The 24,344-nt window shown below is 37.6% G+C and overlaps 1 protein-coding gene across 1 annotated transcript; it reads right to left on the reverse strand.

The window, feature by feature from the left end:
- Positions 1–1,484: 1,484 nt before the first annotated feature.
- Positions 1,485–23,929, reverse strand: LOC103256250 (probable small intestine urate exporter). Its single transcript, XM_008054151.1, has 12 exons — positions 23,846–23,929; positions 15,870–15,996; positions 9,241–9,446; positions 8,342–8,575; positions 8,171–8,258; positions 7,642–7,728; positions 6,438–6,556; positions 6,155–6,316; positions 3,815–3,947; positions 3,575–3,722; positions 2,633–2,723; positions 1,485–1,718 (listed from the first exon to the last, which is right to left on the reverse strand). The coding sequence occupies exons 2-12, from the start codon at positions 15,958–15,960 to the stop codon at positions 1,584–1,586; spliced, it is 1,494 nt and encodes a 497-aa protein (XP_008052342.1). The 5' UTR covers positions 15,961–15,996; positions 23,846–23,929; the 3' UTR covers positions 1,485–1,583.
- Between the last annotated feature and the right edge of the window lie 415 nt (positions 23,930–24,344).

The raw sequence follows: 24,344 nt of genomic DNA on the forward strand, positions 1-24,344 counted from the left end.
CCTCATGCAGAGAAACCTTTGAAAAGCAGAACCCTTCCTACTGACACATCCCACTGATTTCAAAAAAAGGCCAGTGTCCTGTGTGTTATTGATATTAAGATTTCTATAGCCTCTTCACAAACCATGTTTCCTTTATTTCCTGTATTCTGGCCATAACTGATTGTTCCCTCCTGACACCAAACCTTTGCTCATGCTGCTTCCTCTTTTCAGAACATTTGCCCCTCAGCCTCTTACACTAGTTAACAATTGTCCTTCAGATCCCAGGTGACATGAAGTTTTGTGTCCTGCCCTCAGATTAGTGCAAATGCCCTAATTGTTTGCTCTTATAGCCCACTATAACCCTCATTATTTCATTTTCTGCACTTGTCATTACACATTCATTTGTGAGATATTTTTATTAAAGTCATCTGCCCACCCAGGGTGCTGAGCTCCTTGAAACTGTGTATGATTTTGATGTCTGCCATCCCCTTGAGGTATATGTGCATTAATATTAATTCTGAATTGAAATGGCTTTGCTCTCTCTCATGGTCCCCATGTTGCTCATATGGGAGCTTTAATGAAAGCACTGCACACCCTGGTGTTTGGTCAAGCCAGCATGGGTTATACATACATTCTTGGAAGACATTTCAGGTTAATGAGGTGAACACTGAATGAGGCCCACTGAATGGTAGGTTGGACTCCAATAGTCAGAGTGGCAGATGAAGGGCATCAAGACAGGATGACACATGAAGAAATGTTGGAGAAGCTAGAAGAGACACTGGACAATGTACATTCTCTAAGGTGTAAAGAATCTGCATGGATTCACAAACAAGATGTGAGGCAGAGATCAAGATGGAGAAAGGAGGTAGCTGAAAGAGTTGACTCTGTAAATATTGATATTACTGAGGTGGCTCCTTTCCAAAGAATACAAGTTGTCTGAAACAGTTGGACTCAGCTACCTCACCCTCATTAGTTGCAGACACATTCATTCCTTTTGGATTCACTCTTCAGTGTCCTTGCTTTTTTGTGTTTTTTACCCAGGCACTTTGCAAGTGTCAAGCATCAGAGTGGCCCTGAATCCCTCCTCACTTGATGTGAGAGTGCCTTAGCCCACACTCCTGGCCCAGGACTCTAGATCATATACACTATACTTTCCATTGTTTTGGGCTTGCTTTGTTGTCAGCTCACAGGGGTCATCTTCTGTGAGTTTGAGCACAGGTCTCTTGTTTTCCCTAGTTCTCCCATGGTTCTTCCTAGTTCTCTTTCCTGTGGTTTTGGCTTCCTCGTTTGCTTTAGTGAGAAATTGTCCTCCAGTCCCTGATGCTTTCACCAGGATAACAATGAAAAGAGTGGAGAATAAGTAGCAATCTCAATATACCTATGCTTTCAGGAGCTTGCAGTTAAATAACTAGCCATTCCCCCTGTAAAATCTTCAGGTGTGGTAGTCTTTAGTATGACATAGTCAAGGTCTCTGAGAAGACACTGGAAACAGAGTCAGTTGCACTTAAACGTCTAATCAGTCAAACAGGCATGAAAGGGGAATGTCCATGAAGGAAGACAAATGAGCAGCTAAGCATCAGAATCTAATGCATCTCTCAGTTTGCTCAGAGATGGGTGAATGTCTGCTCTTTAGCCCAGTCCTGCACATCTGCTCTGCCGAAGATCAGGTAGAAGACCAGGCCCAATATGTTAACACCAGCTGAAAGCAAGAAGACATTTCTCCAACCAAAGTCTGAATCCTGGAAGCAGAAAACTATAAGTTACTAATGGTCACTCAATTATTGTCCCTCTTGTTCAGAAAGACTTTGACTCTGTGTCCCACTGTTCCCTCCCCCCAACCTCCACTTCTGCCTGTGTGGACTTACTGGTTGCTCCTGGAATATTCAGGTACCTTTCTGCCATACGATCAGTACACTGGGCATTCCCTCTGTTGAAGTGCTCCTCTGCTCAGATAACCATTTGACTTACCCCCTCACTTGCTTTCAGTCCTTGCTCACTTTTTCAGTGAGTCCTTCCTTGATGACCCAATTAAAACTTAAATTCCATCTACTTTTGTGTGCCCGTTTCTCCTCTTTTCTTGGCATTTACTGCCATTCGATATATCATGTATTTTATTTATTTTATTAGCTTTTTTTCAGTTTCTTTCCAACAATACAGGTTTCACAAAGGAGGGGCTTTTCCTTATTTTACTCACTGAAAGAATGCCTAGTACATGCAATGTTCAATACTTATTCGTTGAATGAATCAACAAATTACAGGAGAAACAAAGTCAGTTTGAAAATTTCCATTTTAAACAATCATTTTCTGACATGTGTTGGTTTGTTTAGAAGGTAACTAAAGTTTTAAAAAAGAGAAGGGACTTGATTTCAGAAAGAATACATTTACTTTGTTATTCTCCATTCATTTTTCCTGACTTGTTGGTGAAAAAGCACGGCAAAGTTAAAGAACGATGTTCACGTAAATGTCATGTACATCTTTCTTCATGTAAAGTCTGTATCAATAAGATTCTTAAGAAATGCTCAAGTTATCTGGTGAATTTGTTCACTTTGACTACTTTAAATGCATCTTCTATGATGGAAAACTATACAAATGTAAAAACATAATGTATGTGTAAGTTTCCTTTGTGAATATTCATCAGAATATTTGACCTCACCTGACTGAGGAAAAATCCAGCAACAGTGGGAGAGATGGCTCCAGCTATATGTGCAAAAACTTGCATTAGTCCTTTTAGAAAGCCAGTGTACCTGAGAGAGAGAGAGAGAGAGAGAAACATATCCATGCAAACAAACAGTTAATCTCAATCGGTCAGTTAAAACTCTGTGCTTATCTATGGGTTGCCTGGAATTGTGTGACCCTTGGTTAAATTTGAATAAAGTATATTGATTAATAATTAGCATAATCATATGCAAGGGTTTGATACTTCTAAGGAATAATCTGTACTAACTTGTCAACATTGTGTCTACAAAAAAAAATACACATTGATGGTTTGCACCTGGTTTATAGAGCTGTTTTTTGGTTTTGTTTGTTTCTGCTATTGAGTCTGATCTTGTAGCTTTGTTTTGGGGTACATAAGTCCCCTGTTTGAATATAAAAGATCTCTTTGGATGAGACCTTGGTGGTTCATTATCTAAAGATGATGTCCTGTTGACTGGGACAGGACTCTGGGAACTACCTTTGAAAGTCCCAGTTGACTCTGGTATTTACCTATGTCAAAAATAAATAATTTTCCTGCAATGCTGTGTCTTTTATCTTTATTAAAGCCTTATATGAGCAAACACAGTGGAGTCTTATGAGTCTTTTCAGTGATCCAACCCTGTGTAACTGTTGAATTCCTCAACAGAGACAGACTTGTGTGAGTCTCACTCAGTTGATCTATGAGCATGGCTACTGACTCCCCTTGTTCGCACGGAGAAAAGTCAAATTCATAATGATTGACCAGCTTTGGATCCCTTCTAGGAATTATTTGAATGAAGGACTGGTGCTAACATTTACAGTGATCTATTGCACATATCACATTTTGTCTGTGCAGTGGGACAGGCTTAGGGCTGCAGAACCTAAACTGAGTTGCTGTGTAGATGAAGCGAAGGAGTCTTACCGAGGAGCAATATCGAAGAAGTTAACAAGGGATCCTGCTTCACAGAAGCTACTGATGGCAGAAGACAATACCAAGAAGGTCATGGTCATGCTGTGGCTGTATCTGACCCAAGGCAGTGACACAAGGATCCCAGATGGGAAGAGAACCCCTCGAATAGAATGAAAAACAGAACAAAACAACATAAATAGAAGGCAGCCCTAAGCTTTCCACATTAATCCCTGTGTCCAGCTTGGCCCTTACCAATGGCAGTGAAGAGTTTCCTGATGGTGTTGAGTCTGAGGATTTTTCTGGAGAGCAGAAAGTCTGCCAATAGACCTCCAAGGATAATGCAGATACAGCCAGCAACAAACGGCAGGGCTGACAGGATCCCACTCTGAGGACCAGAGACGAGGTGAGGTGCATGTATTCTCATCACCCCACCATGACACAGACTGAAACTTGGACAGATTGTTCACAACTGTGGATTTTGCTTATATACACATCACTTTTAATATAAGCTCCATGCTAATGGAATAAGCCAATATAATTTTAGTGCCTAAGGAAAATATGTATATAGCTCAATTGAAAAAAAGAATTAATGCTCTCTTTGTATATAAAATCATCTGGAAAGAGATAATAAGAAGACCAAAATCCAGTAGAAAAATAGGCAAAATATATGAAAAATTTATAGATAAAAAGAAAAATAAACGATGTCTAAACATGTTAAAAGGTACCCAAACTCACTCATCAGGAAATAAATACAAAATAAAACTACAGTGAGACAGTATTTTTCAGGAATCAAAATTGCAAAAACCTCACATTTTTTTTTGACATGCTCAGTGCTGACACTGTGGAGAATCAAGTATTCACAAATATTATTCGTGCTCTATGGAGGGCAATTTGAGAATACTCATAAATTTATAGTGCATTTACCCTTGACTCAGCAATCAAATATGCAGAAATTTACTCCATGGAAATAGTTGCACAAATGTATGACAAATGAACAAGGTCTGTATTGCAGCATTGCATAAGGATTGGAAACAACTCAAATATTGTTCGGTAAGGTTTTCATGTACTGATATGAAAATCTCTCCATGCCACATTAAGTGGCAACAACCTTATATATAAAACATAGCAGAATATATAGAAGATAATGTTTTGTTTAAAAATAAGATGAGAAAATGAGAATATTCATTTATGTTTGCTTGCATTCTCATAAATAAACAATGGAAGAATTTGTAAGAAATTTAAAGAGCTATCTATGGAGTGGGCTAGAGAACAGGACAGATTAAGAACAGAAATGAGAGAAAGATTTTTTACTCCTCCTTTTTATATAGTTTTTAAAATGTTGAACTTTGTTATTATCAAGTAAATTTCTAAAATATTATTAAAAAATTCAATGAATAGGTAACCATACTTATTGTATATACTCCAAACAATGAAAAGAATTTAACTGTCACCTGGTTCAAGTGGTTCATTTTCTAGATAGATAAACCAAGGCCATCAAGGTTATGTGACTTAATGAGAAAATACACTGAGAACAATGAGAGTCCAGATCTTTTAATTTCCTAGCCTGGGAAGATCTGCTATTGGGTGACAATTTATCTTTTCATTTATTCCTTCCTCCTTAGCCTTGGCCTGTGAGGGCAGGAAACCCATGCAGCCTTATACTATAGACAAATAGTTCCCAATGACCAGCTGCAGGATGTCTACAATTCAGGACAGGCTTCCTCCTGTCTGGTCTCCTGATTCCACGGCTTGAGGTTCTGATTTCATTGCCTGCTTCTTCCCTCTTCCTCTTTGAGAAGATGCAGAGCCCCTCCTTCCTGGGGTTTCCTGATCCCAGGACCTCCAGCCTGTCCACAGGCACACTCTCCAGACTCTGACCACTGCTAAGAGGGTCAGCTCTTAGTTGACCACTTAGCTCTGGCAAGAGGGGCCAAGTCATGATGACATGGCTGCTTTTTGAGTACAAAGAGTGAGAGGATAATGATAAATCAGTGACATTTTGAACAGTCACTAACAGGTTATGACTTCTGATATACGCTAAGCCTCGTTTAAGACACCTATCTAGCAGGAATTGAAAGGTTCTTGTAAGACAATCAGAGCATCTGTGCATTTTGTGATAATTCAGAGAGCTGCAAATGTGTGCACTTTTCTCAATATATTATCCACACATTTTTATTTAAGTCTTATTTGGGTCTTTTATGTTCTCTTAATAATGTCTTATTTTCAGTACATTCTGTTTATGTTTAACTGTCACAATTTTCTCAAAGAATAATTTGTCATGTTAAACCTTTATTGTGTATGCAACCAGGAGAGCGTCTTATTTGCAAATATTGATTGGATTGAGTATACAATTTTCACATAGCTCTTAAAAATATAATATTCTGTGAATATCAAGCTAATCTAGAAACATACCACCCTGCTCTAATAAGTAATAAACCACATTGAGATCAATCAGAATTCAAGTTAACTAGACTGAATTTCTTACATGGAGGTCCTGGCTTAATCCCCTGATTTTGTGACCGTGGGAGAGATAAAGGATTCCATAATAAAGCATTTAAACAGAAGATCGAAATAAGCTTTCCTTGTACTTACATCTCTGAGGTTGGCTTGAAGAACAGAGTTGATGTATGTTGGTGTGTAAGCCAAGATGGTATAAAAAAGCCAGTATTCACAGAAATAAGAGACTGCAATGGCCCAAAGTGGTAAGGATTTGGTCATAGCCTTAAAGGGAAGAGACCAGCTTGGCGAGCAATCCTAGAAGAAAGTACGCATCAATATCCCCTCCATTAGAAGACAAGAACCCTCTCTACTATACTCTTCACCTCTGAGATATCTAGGTAGATTAGGAAAATGGTACGGGATTCCCTCTATGTACCTTTTGAACTAGTGAACACATGATGTATCTCTTCTCACCGGCACTGATAAAAGGATGATTTGCGGGGTCATCATAAGTGAGAGGAAACCAGAGAAGACAACAAGCACAGCCAATTCCACCTAGGGAAAGAGAATCCAGTTAGCACTGGATTGAAGTGCTTCTTTCAGTTTGATTCTGCTTGAGATGATTCCTGTGGTTGACAAAATGGCTGGCCTTAATACTCTACTCCCGCATATTAGCACCCTATCAGTGGTAGAGAATACTTCCCACCTCTTGCCATTGACTTTGGCCATGTAACTTGCTTTTTCCAATGTATGGGGCAAATTCAAGCGTAGGCATTAAGGAGTCTTACATATACTTTTTAAAAATTCTCCTTTTGTGTCTTAGTCACTGTCAGAAGAACATGTTCCAGCTTAATCCACTGTCCAAGGTAGATGACAGACAGAGCAGAGCCACCTAAATGTATCACAGAACTGTGAGAATAAGTGGCTGTCATTGTAAGCCAGTGAGTTTTGGGAAGTTTTGCAATGCACTATTATTTGAAGATATGACACATTGTTACAAGTTATTAGAGGGTTTGCCCCATATGCTTGAAAACATCTTGAATGTTCACATACCAGGCAGTAACATACTTTGCAAAGTTTCTTTCATTACTAAACCATTCCATATTTATCTCTTGTCTTTCTCAAAGCACTTAACATTTAGCATCAGTACATTATTATGTGTGATTGATTGATTACCCAGATATTTTTTAGACATGAATGGAAATAAACCCTCAGCAAAAAATGTTCTCTAATATATACACACTTGAGAAGCACAACATTATCAGTATTAAGTGGAAGTATGGCTTATCTTAAAATTCCATTTTTAAAATTTAAAAAAAGTTTTAAGAGTTATCTTTATTTTCAACATTTTAGAAAAGAAATTGTTCTGAGTTTCTTTGGGTTCAATTTAAAAACAAACAAAAAGTTATGATGTTCTTAATGTCATAAGGTTACACTCTTGGGTTATGGAAACGTAAATGTCATTTTTACACGCCAGCAAGATTCACAATATGATTAACTTTGCATATAATCAACTTTAACAATATAAATATCCATTTTAATTAGGATTTGGTTAGCCATAGATAAGTTTCATTACAGAAATCATATCCAGTATTGTCTGTCATAAAATAAAATTCTTCAATTTGAAAAGCCAAACTCACCAAAGATATAGAAGACATAAGGCCATCCCATGGTCTGGCAGAGAAGACCACCGACCAGGAGAACAGTGAAGGACCCCAGCAATGACCCTGAACAGAAGATGTAAGGATGTTCTGGTTAAGAAGGACAGTCTTGGAACTCTGTATATCCTACAAAGCTGAGCTGTGTAGTAATTGAAGGTATGAGCTTCAAGTCAGATGACCTAGGTTCAAATTCTCTGTCTTCAATCAGTAGTTATGTAATCTCGGAAAAGTCTATTTTTGGATATGATGTTTTATGTGTGAAATGGAAATAATTACAGCTGACTTTCAGATTGTTCTGAGGCTAAAATGAAATTAGTATGTGTAAAACACAAGAATGGTTGGTGTAGTAATCATTCAGTTATGATCAAGAAAGGCAATATAGGGTAGAGATGTAGAGTAAGGACTATGAAGACAGAGTAATTGGGATGTAAGGTCTTGATTCTGTTGATAGTCCTTTGCTGAGCACTTTTGGATAGGGCATATAAGATGAGCGCAGGGTATCAGTTACCTGATATAGCAATGGTGGTGAGTTGACTCCTTTCCAGCGGGGGAGCCCATTTGACCCAAATGGAATATTGACCTGTTAATACCATAACCTGGGGGGAGGGATTTCATTCTTGGATATCTGAGGTCTTTCTGGAACTTATGTTTCACTTATGCTTGGAAAACATCTTGGTACCTGGGCTATGCCTTGGACAATCCGAAGGACAATGAGCAAGGCCACTCCAGCATTGGTTGCCAGTGGAATGAAGAGGGTCAGGACTGAGGAAATCACCAAGCCAGCACCAACCACGTACTTAGCTCCAAATATGCCAGCCACATAGCCACTGGGGATTGGAGCCAGGAATGAACCATAATTGAGGGAGCTGAGGATGATTCCCTGGATTTCAGGACTCCAGCTGTATGTGGGGGCCTAGATAACAAGGAGACTGTTACTGTTTGTCTTTGGTTAAAGAGTTAACAATTTTAATTGTGAAGACTTGAGAGGCAAAGAATAATTTGTAGTTTTTTATTTTTACCTTTTCCCAAATCCTCCAATATACCAATTTACTTTTTACAAACTCTGAATATATGCTAAGCACATTCTTTTCCCTCACCCTGACACAATGAACTGACCCATTAAAATATAAAAAAGTCTGCAAAGAAAAGAAATCCTGTAAAGAAGAAAGCATCATAGGCAAGGTAATAAAAGAAATGTGGAAGAAAGGAAGATAAAGCAAACGTTCATTTGTGCAATGTATTTAGTGGTGATTTTCATCATTGTACGGGAAGAATTTATGTTTTCTAAATTGTGAAGCCTGTTTCCTTCAATGTAACTTGGTCCCTGGTTATACTCATAGACACTAAGTAGGAAGATATTTGCCTAAGATAGTTATTGTGTTCCTGTGCTGTTCTTGGCACATGCTACATGCTCAATAAATGAAATGAAAAAGATGGATTTTATAATAAGATTATTTTATAATATGAATGAAACTTCATCCTATTATAAAAGAAAATTAAACTCACTCCTTTATAAGATACCCTTTTAAGTCAATTCATGTGAATCAAAGAAAGATTCTAAAGTCTCATAAAACTTACCAGTGCCTTAAATTCCTTTAGAGTTTCATTCTGGGAGTCTTGGGTGCCAGTCAAGGGCCATTCTGTGGAGGCATTGGGCTGGCTGTGTGGGGTTGTGTTGTTTACCATAGCTGGAATGGCAATACTCAAGTTCATTTGTTGGGTGCAAATTGAAAAATTACAGAGCTGCAAGATGAGGGCCAGCCCATGCCGTACTGAACAAAAACCTGACAGGAGAAAAGGACACAAAAAGTCATAAACAGGATGATTTTTCTCTTACTCTTCCTATGTCTGGAAGAAAGAAGATTGGTGTCTCTCTGTGATGCAGAGATATAGGAAGAATAGACATTGCTCTGTAGGTGTGTGATGGACATATGTCTCCCTGGGAGGGAATGGGGGAAGTAGCTCTCTCAGAAGCTTTGCTCAAGCATTGATCACAACAAATATTAGGGAGTACCTCTTCAGGCGGGGCTCTGGGATGAGCTGCTGAGAGTGAAAATGGAAAGAAATGGATTTGGAGAAATAACTGCTTGGGAGCAGTTACTGATTAAATATGGATCATGAGAGAAAAAATAGTTGAAAATGGCTTCTAGGTGCCCTGCTAGGGCAGCTGGGATAATGCGAAGTGCCTTTTGTAACCAAGGAACGTGTAAGGTTAACTTTTTTTGGGTCTGGGGAGAGAGGAAACTTGAAAAGTAGGCAAGGGTTACATCACAGAAACATTTAAACATCATCTTATTATTGTAATCTATGGCTACACATTTGGCAGTGTTCCATATAAGTTCTGGGGCGGTCCCTATGGTTTAGTCCAAACAAATTAGTTTTACAACTGTGGAATGGATTCATTGACTATTCTTTTAGAGAAATTGCTGCGACAATATGTGATCACTGCCTCAAGGTATGTAGGTTCACTAGTTCCTGGTTCCTGAAAGGGAACAAATGCTCTTGGAGTGAACAGCAGTTTCCAATTGTGCAGTGCTTGCTAAATTCCAGGAATTGACAGACCTCGTCTTTGGTTTAACTGAGAGATTTTAGTCAAACCCACCCTATACCATGCACCATCCACAAAAAGCTACATTGGAATTTTGATCAATGCCTGCAGATACATCTGATTAAATTAAGAAGGATTACCACATTTATAGTACTGTCATCCCTAGCCAAGAAGGGATGTACAAGTAAGCAAATCTTTTACTCTGTCCCAAGGTGGAATTTTATAATTATCCTCAGTTAAGGCCAACACAAGTTTTTAAAAATACTTTTCAAAGTTTCTCTAACAGAATTTTTCCCCATCATTTCTTTTAGTCTTCCCTCCATCCCTTGGATTTTGACTAAATAAGTAAATAATGACACATTATGTACAACTAATAGAAAAAAAAAACTTGATTATATTTTACCATTTGCAACACTTGTTTCATTCTGTTGGGCAATTTTATTAAAAGGCATTTTCAACACAAAGTTAAATAAGAATGGTGAGAGTGGGCAGTCTTGCTGTTTCTGAATTTATTGAGCATGCTTCTCACATTATACCATTAGGTATGCTGCTGGTCGCTGGTGGGACACGTACTTTAACTGTATTAAACTACCCTGTCCTTACCTTTACATATTTTTATGTGAATACATGAGTTTTATTAAATGTATTTTAATTGGAATCATAGGATTTGTTTCCAATCCTAGTTACTCTGTTAAAAACTGTGTGTTCTAGGTCAAGTTACTGAGCTCTACATGACCCTCACATTTCACCTGAAAATGGGATTAATAGTGCTTACCTCAAAGCACTGATAACAATTGAATAAGTTCATGAAAAGTCATATAATTACTATTACTAAAACCAACTAACCTTGCACTGTTGGGATGATTTTTTATTATTCTTAATAGGCTATTTTTAATGGAAAAACATGATTTATTTTCTAATATTTTTAGCTAGAATTTTATTTAGCATGCATAATTAAACTTAATTTTCAGTTTGTGCATGCAGGTGTTATTTTTGCTGTACTAGTTTGTTAAAAAACAAGAATTATAAACTCTCTATCTCAATCAGTGATCTGAAGTATTAAAGGTACATAGCCATTTCTTAATAAACTTTTAATTCTGGAACAGTTTTAGATTTATTGAATGATTATGTTTCTATATAATGAACACAAAGCTTCCTCTATTATTAATATTATTAAGATATTAATATAATATAATATAATAGTAACATAGTTAATATTAACATCTTATGGTGCATCTGTAGCAATTATAATCCTACATTGATATATTACTATTATTAAATAAAATCCATACTTTCTTCAGATTTTTTAGTTTTTACTTGATGCAGTTTTTCTGTTCTAGAGTCTCATTTAGATGCCACATTACTCTTAGTTGTCATGTCTCCTTGGCTTCTTCTTGGCTATGACACTTTCTCAGATGTTCCGTGTTTTTAATAACCTTAACTATTTTGAAGTATAAAAGTCAAGTATTTGGGACACGTTCTTTAACTGGGATTTGCCTGATATTTTTCTTATGATTAGACTGGGATTATGTGTTTTTGAGAGGCAAACCAGAGAGGTAAAGTGACTTTCTCCTCACATTATATCAATTATTATTATTGAGAACTTGGAGCTATAAAGTTATAATTTATAATTTACTATCAAAATGGCGTCTCACTTTTCATGTTGACTTTAATATTCTGGCTTGAGGCAGTGCTTGTCAGGTTTCTCCACCGTGAAATTACTCTTTCCTTTCTTCTTTTCCTTAGAGTTTTTCATATGATTTCATACATACAAATGTACTCTGGAAGAAGGCACACACACCAGTCCATACCTATGCTCCATTTTCTTAAGGGGGGGGTGACCATATAAACTATTTGGAATCTTTTGCACAGGATGAATATACATTTTCTACTTCTTAAAAAACTCACATAATTTTTCTAGTAAAACCATCAGGACATAATTTGTTTCTTTGTTATAAAAGGGATAACTTTTTGACAATTTTCTCCATTTCTTGCATGTTTTTAGCATGTATACTTTTTCTTATTTTTCTTTATTCAAATTTATAAGATAAAGTTATAATTTATAATTACTAGAAATTATAATTTATATAAAATTATAACATAATAAAAGTATAACTTATTTATTATGATATAATCTTAATTTTCTTCCCTTCATCACATCTATCATCTTCTAGTTCATTATCCTTCTTTCTTTCTTGCAATTTTCATGATTATTTCAAGTCGTGGCTCCATGTCACTGCTTTGATTTTCTGTAGTGATGATTTTTCTCCTTGTTGCTGTTAACTCAATTTTAATTCTGCAGTCAACTTTTTTTCTCTTGAATTTCCTTTCTCATCAATATTGGGGTCTTCTTTCCTATTTTTCTGTTGATCTAATTCCTATACTCTGTTTTATTATTATTATTATTATTATTATTATTGAGAACTTGAAGAAATTGAGGATAAAAATATAATTCAATTTATCTGAAATAAAACCAGCACAGCAGTGTGATATAATGGCCAACAACCCCAATGGTCTGAATCCAATCACTCCCTCTTTGTGCCTGAATGACTAAAGGAGTTACTTCATCTCTTGTTGCCTGAGTTCTGGCTGCTAAAATGAGGATGCTAGTTGTACCTTCTTTGAAGATTTGTTGTGAGGAGTCAATGAATTAATATGGTGCCTGCAATAACACTGCAGAATTTGAGAGAGACCTCAAAATTTCCAAGCTAATTTCTGCAGTCACTCATAGTTTCCTATGTTCTGTTGCAATGACCTCCCTGATGCTAAGCTGAAGATATTTAGAAAAGCTGGTTAGCCATGAGAGGAAAACACTGGCACGTGAGCCCAAGTACGCTTGACCTAGCACATTCCTGTGCTGCATGCCCTTAAGGGGCTCACCATGACTATGCTCTGCCCAGCTACTAGACGCTGCTCCTCCAAGCTGGAGAGCATGAGCTGAGGCTACACAGCACCCTCTTTGTTCTTCCTGCATCACTGCTTCATGCTTCAAGGATGGGAGTTTTGTCAGTTCTTGGCATTCTCTCTCAATCTCTTTAAAATTGTATTAAGTCTGTCAATGAGCCATGGGGTTCATAGCTGGTGACAGGAATAATTCTCTAGTTTCAATCTAAGTAGAGATACTTTCTCAAAATGTTCTTCTTGTTTTAGTGATTTCCATGGCCTTCGGAAAGGTGTACTATTATCAACTGGCCTTCAGGTAGTATTCTTCCCCATAGGTGGGGTATATCCTCCTCTCTGTGTGCGTATGATAGAGAGAAAGGAAGCTGTCCCTGGTTTCGTTTATTAACTCTCAGTTCCATTCTCATAGTCCCACGCTGTATGATCTCTACAATAACAGTGAAGCAAATTCCTGGAAATTACAGTTGTCAGACCATCAGAGCAGGATTCCATTCAGAGTCTGCCAATGAGGGCATTCTGACATGATTTAGAAGGCTAAACTGAATGAGAAACCACTGTGCTCCAGAGATAGCTGCAGATGGGATCAGTTATACTAGGTATGGGATTTCTGTCTGTGACTTTGGGGTGTCCTCCTGAAAATTGTCTTCTTTGTGATGCACATACCAGCTGGGATCACTGGCCATGTCTCATCCTGTACTCCTGAATTTCCTGAAAGTGACTAACCTGACTTTTGCTTCTCCAGCCTTCCAAAGTTGTGAAATCTTCCAGTCCCCTGTATTAAACTTACTTCTCAGAAATACCTAGACTGGTTTCTGTTTTTCTGATTTAACCAATAATAATATAGAAACTCATGGGCCTCTAGGGGAAAGGGGGATCAGAAAATTAAAGTGGTGTCTGTCTCCATCCCAGCCTCATGAATCTTTAGTTGAGCCTGAAAGAAGTCCACTGACTGGCAGAACTTGAAGGCTGAACTTTTTTCAATCAAGTTCTCTGGGGATCTAGGAGCAAAAGCAGTTTCATTGTGTGACCAGGTGACAAGATATATAACAGGGGAGAGGGCGTTTCTCCACATCCCGTGGAACACCTGCATTTGGTTTCCTGAGTGTCTTGGAGGCACAGTGGTGCCCAGCAAAGACAGCAGTAGATTTTGGGGCACTAGTACTCAGAGAAAGCCTCAGCAGTGCCCTGGGGGTTTGATACAGAAGACCTGGCCATGTCCAGTGAGCACGAGCAAGAGAGATGAGAGAAAAATTAAATGTTGGATGCCAACTGATGAAACAATCAGCAGGGATGATTTCTAAGCAACTATGAGAAATACTTGGAGACACAACAAAAAAAAATTGGTGAGACTTTGAGGAGTAGCTGGGGTTCTGCCTTATCAGGTGGGATGAGACTTTGTCATAAAAGGATGAATGTTATTAGTGTGATGCCATTTGCAGCAAAGGTTGAGGTAAAGTGGGTTAGAAAGGTATTATCTGAATGTCTTATAGTTCCTGGTGTGGTCATTAGAGGCCCAAGCAGCATGTTGAGGCAGATATTTTACAAAATTGTGGAATAAATCAAAGATTGTATGAGGCCCACTTTAGGAAAATTATAAACATTCCAATGACTGCCAAAAAGTGGGCCGAGGAGGAAACACTATGTGAGTAGTAATAATAATAGTTAATTTTATATAGTATTTACTACACATGAGGTGTTGTTCTAAATATTTATTTTTTAACTAATTTAATCCTTTTGGCAATCCTATGAGGTGGCTACAGATGGGGAAACTGAGATATAAAAATTATAGATAAACTTGCCTAAGATCATACAGCCTATAAATGACAGAAACTGGATTGCAAACTCAGGCAGCCTGACTTTTCACTTGTACTCTTACCCAGTTTGCCAGTGGTAAAATTTTATTCATAAGCTTTTTATATGACTAATTTTGAAAGAGAAAGGTTAGGATAATATGGCTAGTGTATAGTCCAGTAGATTCTGAAATACTTAGAGATGTATGAGACCTTCAGCTAAGACTGGAATAGTATTCACTTTAGGTCAAATGGTTGTTAACTGTACGATGAGTATTGCCATACAAATCTCCTGATTTCTCCTCTGATGGATGAGATTAGGAAAATCTTCCTTTTATGAAGATATGCATACTTCCTAACAGGCAAACTGGCTAAATGTTGAGTAATACAAGGCATGCCATCTTGGTGAGTGCTTCGCTTTTTAAAAGCATTATACTCTGAAAAGCCTGCATCCTTAAGAGAATTGATGTATAACATATTATAGGTCATTAAGGGTTTAAGGTAAAATAAGTTGCTCCACAGTTTTCTTTAAGACCAATTATAGAAAAGCGCAAAGTGGTAATGTAGATGAGAAGAGGAAAATATGACTTCTATGACATGGTGAAAAGAAAAAGCTTGATCTTTTTGAGGCAGGTCTGGGTTTAACATGAACAGAGACATCTAATGAGAAACAGCTTGGACTTAGAATCAGCAGAGCAACGGTTGGTTTCTATGTTTCCCACTTAGACTCTGCTCTGAAATTTTTTCTTAGTCCCTAAATAACGCCATAATACCTGCCTGTCCTGTAGTATATACCTTCAAGGCTTCATGTGAGGAATGAAATACACACTGGTAAAAATGCCTTATTCCTATACAGTATTCTTGGCAACTGGTGATAGTAATAAGAATGATGTATATCAACAAAAGAAAAGTTAAGGTGCCATAGATTCTAGTTTTATCGACAGCTGGATTCCTGTGCATACTTTTACCTTTCCTGGAGGATTGTTCTTGAGCCATGTTTAAGTTGCCATCATAGGAAATATCTTCCACTGTATCCCTGATATCTGCCTTTGTAGACATTTTGATTCTTGCCTCCCAGGAACTGGCTTTTACCTACTGAAATAAAATAATGCAAAATCAAATGCAGAAATAATCTTATATGACACTGTCCCTGTTCTTTTTTCTAAGAATTGGGGGGGCAATATTGTCTGGTGGGAAAAACCTTAGAGTTCATGAAAACTAATTTGTCATTCTGGCACTATCACAGACCAATTGTCTAACCTTAGAAATGTCACAGATACCCTAGGTATTAGTATCTTCCTCCCTAAAATGAGAAACTTTTCCTGGAGTGCCTTGATACATTGTAAGATTCTTTCTAGTTCTCTGTTCCCATGTCTCTAAATTGATACTATTAACTGAACATTAAAAATTGATAGCCTTATTTAAAATTTCATCTGAAATATTCTAGCAGAGTAAATTACTTCAAAAACTGTCTATTATAAATACTTAGAATATTAGATAAAATATAGTAAATGTTCTTTTAAAGTCATAGTTCTGAAGATACTAAGAGATATCTCCATGGATATAATGAAAAGTTACAAATATAAGCTAACTCTTTAGTGACTATGCAATTGGGGTATGGAAGAGGCATCAATTTCAGTGATGTGGGGGCTTGCCATCTATGGCCCTATTGGGGTTAGGGGTAAATCCTTGGGTCCATGCCAGGAAGGTAATTATAAGGCAGTGTCTAATATAGAGTCAGAAGCTTTAAAAAGGTTCTAAACTTACAGAAGTTCTATCCATTGCAACAGTAAAACTCTAATTTCTCTCTACATTGTTCTAAGTTCTGGTTTGAGAATAAAAACCTTTCCCTAAAAATGTATAACTATGTTATGAAGCATTGAAGGTAGCAGTTCACTCTGTCTTCATTTTCTGAGAGCTTACCTCCAGCTGAAAACCTGATTGAAGAATCAGGCCCAAGTTGATTTGTTCAACACAGATCACATACAATTACTGTAGATGAAGCTCTACTTAATGTGAGCTCAAAGTCCAAAATTATAAACACTTAAAAAAGCTCTTCATCCAAAGAGTTCTCAGACTTAACACATAACAAGAATAGTCTGCTGGAAACTCCCAAAGATAGAATACCAAAGATAGAATAAAGCAATAAAGATATTGTACATTATGCTTACAATAATTGAAGAAATACAATATAGACTCTATAGCATAAGAAGATACCAATAAGAAAAAGCAGATTTGAGAGACTACTTGAAGTACAAAAGAAAAGTTTAGGCATTGAAATGTGAAACTAAGTGGCTATATATAACTAATGAAAGCGAAATAGAAGAGCTATATAAATCGTATAATATAAAGCTCAGTAAGATAATGGAGGATGATAGCAAGTTAAGAACCTGGAAAATGGAGTGAAGGGGTCCAACATATGTTGAACAGGACTTCTAAGGGGGGAGACAATAGAGAATTGAAGAAAGGCAATACTTTAAGAAATAATAAATAGGAATTTTCTAGAATAGATGAAACAAGATTTCTCAGATTCAAGAATCACAATGAATATTGAGCCAGGGAAATTAAATTCATTCTACACCTAGACACACCATAAGTATACTGCAAGATGCAAAAAGCACAAAAATTACTTATAGATACATTAAAAAATCACTTATTGAAGGGGAGAAACTAATTACAGTGTAAACAAAACTACTGGTGGGAGTGTGAGCTAGTTCAACCTCTATGAAAAGCAGTGTGGTGATTCCCAAAAGAACTAAAAATTGACCTTCCATGCAATCTAGTAATCCCTCTTCTGGGAATATACCCAAAGGTATATTAATCATTCTACCAAAAAGACACTTGAACACACATGTTTATTAGTCGCACTATTCACGCTAGCAAAAACATGGAAACAACCCTAGTGCCCATTGAAACTGGACTGAATAAAGAAAATGTGATACATATATATGATGAAATATCATGCAGCCATAAGACACAACAAAATCATGGACTTCACAACAAATTGGATGGAGTTGGAGACCATCTTATTTAGTAATTTATCACAGAAACAAAGAACTGAATACTGCATGTTCTCACTCGTAAGTGGGACATGAGCATTAGCCACACTAGCACAAAGGAGAAATCAGCAATCACTGGGCATTACCAAGGAAGAGAGGGAGGGGGCACATGTAACAACACAAAAATTACCTGGTCCCAACCAGGGGAAGTCAGGGCCAGTTGAAGGTCCAAACTTCACCAACATGTAGCCTACTTGTGTAGTTTATCCTTACTTGTACCCCACATCTCTATAAAAAAAAAATTTAATAATAATTTTTAAAAGGTCCCCAAAAGGAAACTTGGAGTTAAGAGCTCATTTCAGTGAATAGTTTACCAACAAATAGTTAAGTACATGAAAGGAAGGTGGATTGCAGAGGACAAAGAGAAGATTAGGCTTTTATAGCAAAAGTTTCGGCTCAGGTTCCCAATCTGGTTATTTATGCAAATGAAAGAGTGAAACTTGCTTAGTTCTGATTGGTTAATACAACTGAGCTCTAATTGGTTGCCACATCTAATCTCTGATTGGCCAGGGCAGAAGAACTCTGATTAGTTGGTTTCCAAACCCAAACTGATGTCTCTGTCAGATGTTCCCTTCTGTTACCTTCAAACTGAAGGTAAAGGGATTTGGGGATTAGGAGTTTCTGGCCGCAGTGTATCCTGACACCAATGATAGGAAATGGTTTGGCTTAATTGTAGAAAAGGAGGTCCCATTTTACTTTTACCACATCTTTCTGAGAACATAGAATATGTGACCATTCCATCACTAGCTAGGGCTGCCTAGTTCTGTTTTAAATTTCAGCACCTCAGTTAGCCATAGGAAGTTCATTTTTTCTGTCAACCAGGGGCATACTTTAACAATGAACAGCATGATACCAGACAAGGAATGACATTTAAAAAACTTCTTCAAAATAATAAAAAAGACAACTATAGGAAAATGGTAAAAATTAGGTAAATATCAGAACAATATATAAATATAGATAAAGAACAAACATAGGAAAATATGCTGTGTCTCACTATTAAGGCCACAGAAATTAATATTAATACTTACAATGATTGTTATCACCAAGTTTAGGCAAAAAAATGAGGAAATAAACTATTGTTGTGGAAATCAAACTGCATCCTTGAACCTAGTGTAGCTGCTTCATGGTGTGCAACAGAGACTAATGGGAGCAGCTATACAGAATAGTATGTTTCAGGACATTATTATTACAATATTTGTAAAAGTAAAAAAAAAAAAACAAACCAGAAATTAACTAATGATCATTAATATTTGTAAAATTAATGTGCACATATTTTCTGGTATATTATACAGCCATCAGGAGAATTGGATCTATATAAAAGTATGTAAAGATTTAAAAAACATATTAGGAGAAAAAAGAAAATTGTAGAACAATAAGAACAAGATAAATACGTCAAGCACACATAGTGATATTGCATTATGTATTTTGTGTGTAAGCATGTTTATGAATGAGTAGAAAACGATGAAAAAAATAATATTTATACAGTGATAGTTCTAATCTACATTGCCCAGAGATTGGCTTTTAAAATTAAGTTATATGTATTTGGTAATCCTGATCATCTCTGTGGCAGAGAATGGAGAAGGAGGAATGGTCATGCAGGAATGTAACTTTGTCTTTGGTGTTTAAATGTATTATAACAATAATGTATTTGTGAATTATTACTGTGATCAAAATAATACACCTTAAGCAGCAACAAAAACTATGACAAAACCTGTGGTCACAATCTGTGGATTATGGGAATCTTGTCCTGACTGACATCCTCAGAAATTGTGTATAGGTGTGTGTTTGTGTTGTGTGTATGGGTGCACATGTGTAGATATGTGACTGGATATTAAAATGGGACTCTTCTGACTCCAACCTCACTGAACTTATTCTAATTTTAGAATAAAATAATTTGTTTTCCTCCATTTCAGAATAGAGAGACCACTGTGTAGGATTTAAGAAGGAGAAAGCTATTGAACCCATCTCAAGAGCACAAATAAGCTGAGATGAAGAAGTTTAGAAAATTTCTTTAGAGAAAGTTGCTAGTATTCTTTGTCACTTACTCACCCTGCCTCTGTCAAAGAGGGGATGAAGGCACTGTTGACTCACTTCAAATCAAATGATAGAAGCTGCATGCTAGGGGTTATTCAGAGAGCTTAACACATGTCCCCTAGACGTGTGTGTGTGTGTGTGTGTGTGTGTGTGTGTGTGTGTGTGTGTGTGTGTGCGCGCACGCGCGCACTTTGTGTACATGTAAAAGGGACTGATGAATGGCGCAACCTTCAGAAAGTAAGGGCATGAGATAGTGACTACTGATCCAAGGCTGCAGAGCAGATGAAAGTCCACACAGCACCGGGAGACTGTGATACCTCCCACAGCAGCAGGGAAAAGATGCGCAGTTGGAGACTTGCAGGTCTCTTGTGAACCAGGTATGAATAATCAGGAGAGATCTAGTTTATAGCCTTTTAAAATCGTGCACAAGAGAACTATCTGGAGAGACTACATGACCCCAAATGAAGGAGCAGATTCCATGTTGCCCAGCAGCTGAGGGAGGTACTATGAAGATGGAAACAGTAGACACAGAACTCTCATGACATGGAAGAGACTGGTGGATGTACACAGTGGGGTACTGGATAGGATCCAGCATTGAACATCCACCCAGCCCAGAGAGCATCAATTGCAGATCACAAGAATTCCAGACAAAACAGACATTCCCTGCCTCTTACAACATCTCTGTCTCCCTGACCACTGGCCTTGGAAGGATCAGAGGCCATGGATAGCAAGAGAGGTGAGAGGAGGAGGTGCCAGAAAAGGGGAACGAGAAGCCAAACCAAAGGACTCCTTTTCACCTCAGGCTGAAGCTGGTAAAGGGAAGATGCTTTACTTTTAAAGTTTGGTGTTTTGTATTTTTGTTGGACTGGGTCTATTAATTACAACATGAGATTATTCAGAGACTGAGCATAAACAACAAACTTTTTACTATCTGAAAATGATCAGAGAAATTACGGGGCCAAGAAAATGTAAAGGAATTAAATAGTGAGGAAGTAGTTTCTGGTGAAATTAAATAATTTTCTATGGAGTACTACTTCTCTGTGGAACACTACTTCTATTAATATCAAAGAAAATATATCTGATCTTTTGATGGTGTTGTAATAGAAATGCTATATAATGTTTGTGCAAGTCACCACTAAAATTGGTAAGCAAGCAACTGACAGATGATCTGTCTCATTTACATTATTCAAAACCATAAATATTAGACTATGGACTCCTCCAGTCTGCACTGGAATTCAAAAACAATTTCAAAATTGAACGTAAGTTCAAGCCAATATTCATTGGTAAAATAAAGTGGTTCTGGTAACTCTGAGAAGAGACTTGGTAAAATAAAGTAACTGAATAGTCTGCTGTAAAAATAATTTGATTATCATTGCTGTCTTAGGGCAATTAGTTCAGTGGAAAAAAATGATGTCAATCACAAGAACTGACACCATAGCTTTTAGTGTAACATTTTTTTTATCACAGTTTATACCCACACAGACTCTTCTGCTTTTCCAGTGCCTAAGAGTTCACTGACCATTTGTTTGTTTGTTCATTGATTAAGCAAGCATTTGTTGAATCAATGAATGGGATGTTCTGCTTCTACAGTGCTTTCTCCTGTGTGACAGAGGGACTCATTAAATTGCCCCTACCCTGTACTTGTTATAACAGAAGTATTTACCAGTTTTTCTGTTCACCAGTGGTAATGGTTATGCTGGTATTGACAAGAGCAGTGGAAGCAGGCAGTTGAGGGGGTTGGCAGGAAAAAGCTACTATAGGACAAAGGATGTAACCACAGACAGCACACCTCATGAGTGTTACATCCCAGGAGAGGCACACTGTGAAAAGAAATAAGTAAGAATGGCATTTAAGCTGGGCTCGGTAGCTCAGCCTGTAATCCTGTGCCTTGGGAGGCTGAGGTGAGTGGATTGCCTGAGCCCGCGGGTTTGAGACCCGCCTGGGCAACTTGGTGAGACCTCATCTCTACAATAAATCAAAAAATTAGTCGGGTGTGGTAGTGCGCACCTGTAGTTCCAGCTACTTGGAAGGCTGAGGCAGAAGGATCGCTGGAGCCCAGCAGGTCGAGGCTGTGGTGGCCGGGAGCGGCCACTGCACTCCAGTCTGGGTGACAGAGTGAGACTCCAACTCAGAAAAAAAAATAAATAAATAAAAAAGAATGGCATTTATTCTGAAGAATAAAAAAAAAGAGTAGCAGTGACAGCGACTAAGTCACTGGCTCCTGAAGAGAAGAACAACTTAGTCTTGTTGTACAAAAGATTACATTTAAGCTAAAATTGGAACTATGAGAAAGAGGCAGTTCTGGGCAAGAGCAATTCGGACAAAGGAATCAACAAGTTTGTTATGTTTTTTGAGGTAGGAACTAGTGCAACACGGAAGTGCAGAGTGAGTAAGGAGGTTAATGGTAGATGGAATGGAAAGGGTGGGCAGGGACCAGACCATTTGGAATCCTATAGACCTGATAAGGCGACTGCATTTCCTTTGACGTCTTTGTGGTGCATAGCCTATAAGGGGCAAGATGGGGAATCAAGAGATTTGAGAATAAGCTGTTGTCCTCACCTGCACAAGTGTTGACCATGGCTTGGTTATGTTGGCCATGATGAAAAAGATCATATTGGGTACTTATTTTGGAGATAAGCCACTAAGACTTGCTAATGAGATGGCTATGGGAAGGAGGGGAAGGGGAGAATACTCAAAAACTTCTAAACTTATGGCTTGAGCAAATGAATGAATGGTGTTACACTCACTGGAGTTGGGGAAGTGAACGGGGAGAGGAGGTGATTCCAGAGGAAAGCAAGGGTTTGGTTTTGGACACAGGGGAGATGCCTGTTGGACTCAGAAGGGAAGATTTCCAAGTAGAATTTTTGTCTATGAGTCTGTAGCTGGGAACAGAGGGCTTTGGTAGAAATGTAAATTTGAAAGTCATCAACCTTACTATTTTTCCTGAGAACAGGTAAAAGAGGAAGAACTAGCAAAGAAACTGGAGTGTTTGGTATAACAGTTTTTCTTGCCAAGGCTGTCTGTGTCTGTTCCCTTTGGATTAACATAGATCTTGCCCCTCTGCTATTCCCCAGTTCACTGTAAAATGAGAATTTTCCTTAAGATGCTGTACTGAGTTATTAATAGTTCAAATGTCATCTCTATCTGACCACAGCACTGACTATCTCTTCCCTCTAACAAACAGCTTATGGTTTTTATTCACAGCTCCCAGATAATGTCCACTGTCCTAAGCTCTTCACCCATTAACTAGTTCCTAAAGCCATGTGGGATTTTATTAGTTTTGCTTCTCTGCATGTATTAATTCATTGGAAGAGTTTGGTATTTTTTGATTCATTTAATACTTTAGACCTGATGAAAATCTTTTTCTGTGAGAATTCAACATTTTTACTTATTATTTCACCATTAATTTAGCCAGTGTTTTATAAAAAATTATATATCCCACAAAAAAGCCCAACATATGATTCCTAGTCTGAAGATCATCTAGTTTCAATATTTGAGTGACACTAGTCCTCAAAAATATAGTTTTAAATTGCTGACTCACTTCTTGATGGTTCAAATAATTTTCTCTCTCTCTCTCTCTCTCTTGCTCACTCTTGCTCTCACTCTCTGTCGCTCTTATTCTCACAGTCTCCCTCTCTAGCTCTGTCTAGCTATGCTTTTGGAGAATTTTATTCCATGGAGAGGCAACACCTCTCATTTTTCAGAATTATCTCAGGAAAGAGGCATTCTCTTGTCCACTCCTATTAGCTCTATCCCCAAACAGCAAATCAAGCCATTCTCCAAGGAGAAAAAAAACCCCACTTCCATCATCCCCAAAGCAGAATATTAAGGACAAAAATTTGAAAGCTAACCTGAGAGGGGTAGAGTGCAGGATCCTCATTCCTTTCAAATAAATATTTCTCAGCTTTTGTGATTGTCTAATCCCCGGGAGGTAAATGATTACCCCAAACCTTTAGCCCTGATGTTACCAATGAGAAAATTTTATTGGCTCAGTGGTTTAATTTTTAACTTTACTTTTATTGTTCAGTTGATAAGCAGATCAAGCTATTACATCTTCCTCATGCTTCAAGGCCCGCTTGAGGTCATGTACATCTCCCCTCACTCTCTGGTCAGAATCAATGCTTCTTTTTCTAACCACCTTGATACTTCACATGCCTTTTTTCCAGCCCTGCCACCTTCACATTCTGAGCTCTCTTAAAGTTATAGTCTTCATGGGAATATGACTAGAGCTTGTCCTTTTGTGTCCATTTTCATCATTCCCCTGTTTAATATAACTGAGATTTCCACAAAGGACTTAATACATTTTAATTAACTTGCGTGATTCTTATGGTTTTCTGATGTCCCAAAGGC

The sequence above is a fragment of the Carlito syrichta genome, unplaced genomic scaffold (genome assembly GCF_000164805.1).
Source record: "Carlito syrichta isolate Samal-C Ts95f unplaced genomic scaffold, Tarsius_syrichta-2.0.1 Scaffold289164, whole genome shotgun sequence".
Lineage (NCBI taxonomy): Eukaryota > Metazoa > Chordata > Mammalia > Primates > Tarsiidae > Carlito > Carlito syrichta.

Excerpts from the sequence above, each read along its gene's own strand:
- LOC103256250 (XM_008054151.1), bottom strand. The coding sequence starts at position 15,960 with ATGTCTACAAAGGCAGATATCAGGGATACAGTGGAAGATATTTCCTAT. Across the intron at positions 7,729-8,170 it reads CACCACCATTGCTATATCAG|GGTCATTGCTGGGGTCCTTC; the intron begins GTAACTGATACC and ends TCTTCTGTTCAG. Across the intron at positions 6,317-6,437 it reads TGTGTTCACTAGTTCAAAAG|GATTGCTCGCCAAGCTGGTC; the intron begins GTACATAGAGGG and ends ACTTTCTTCTAG.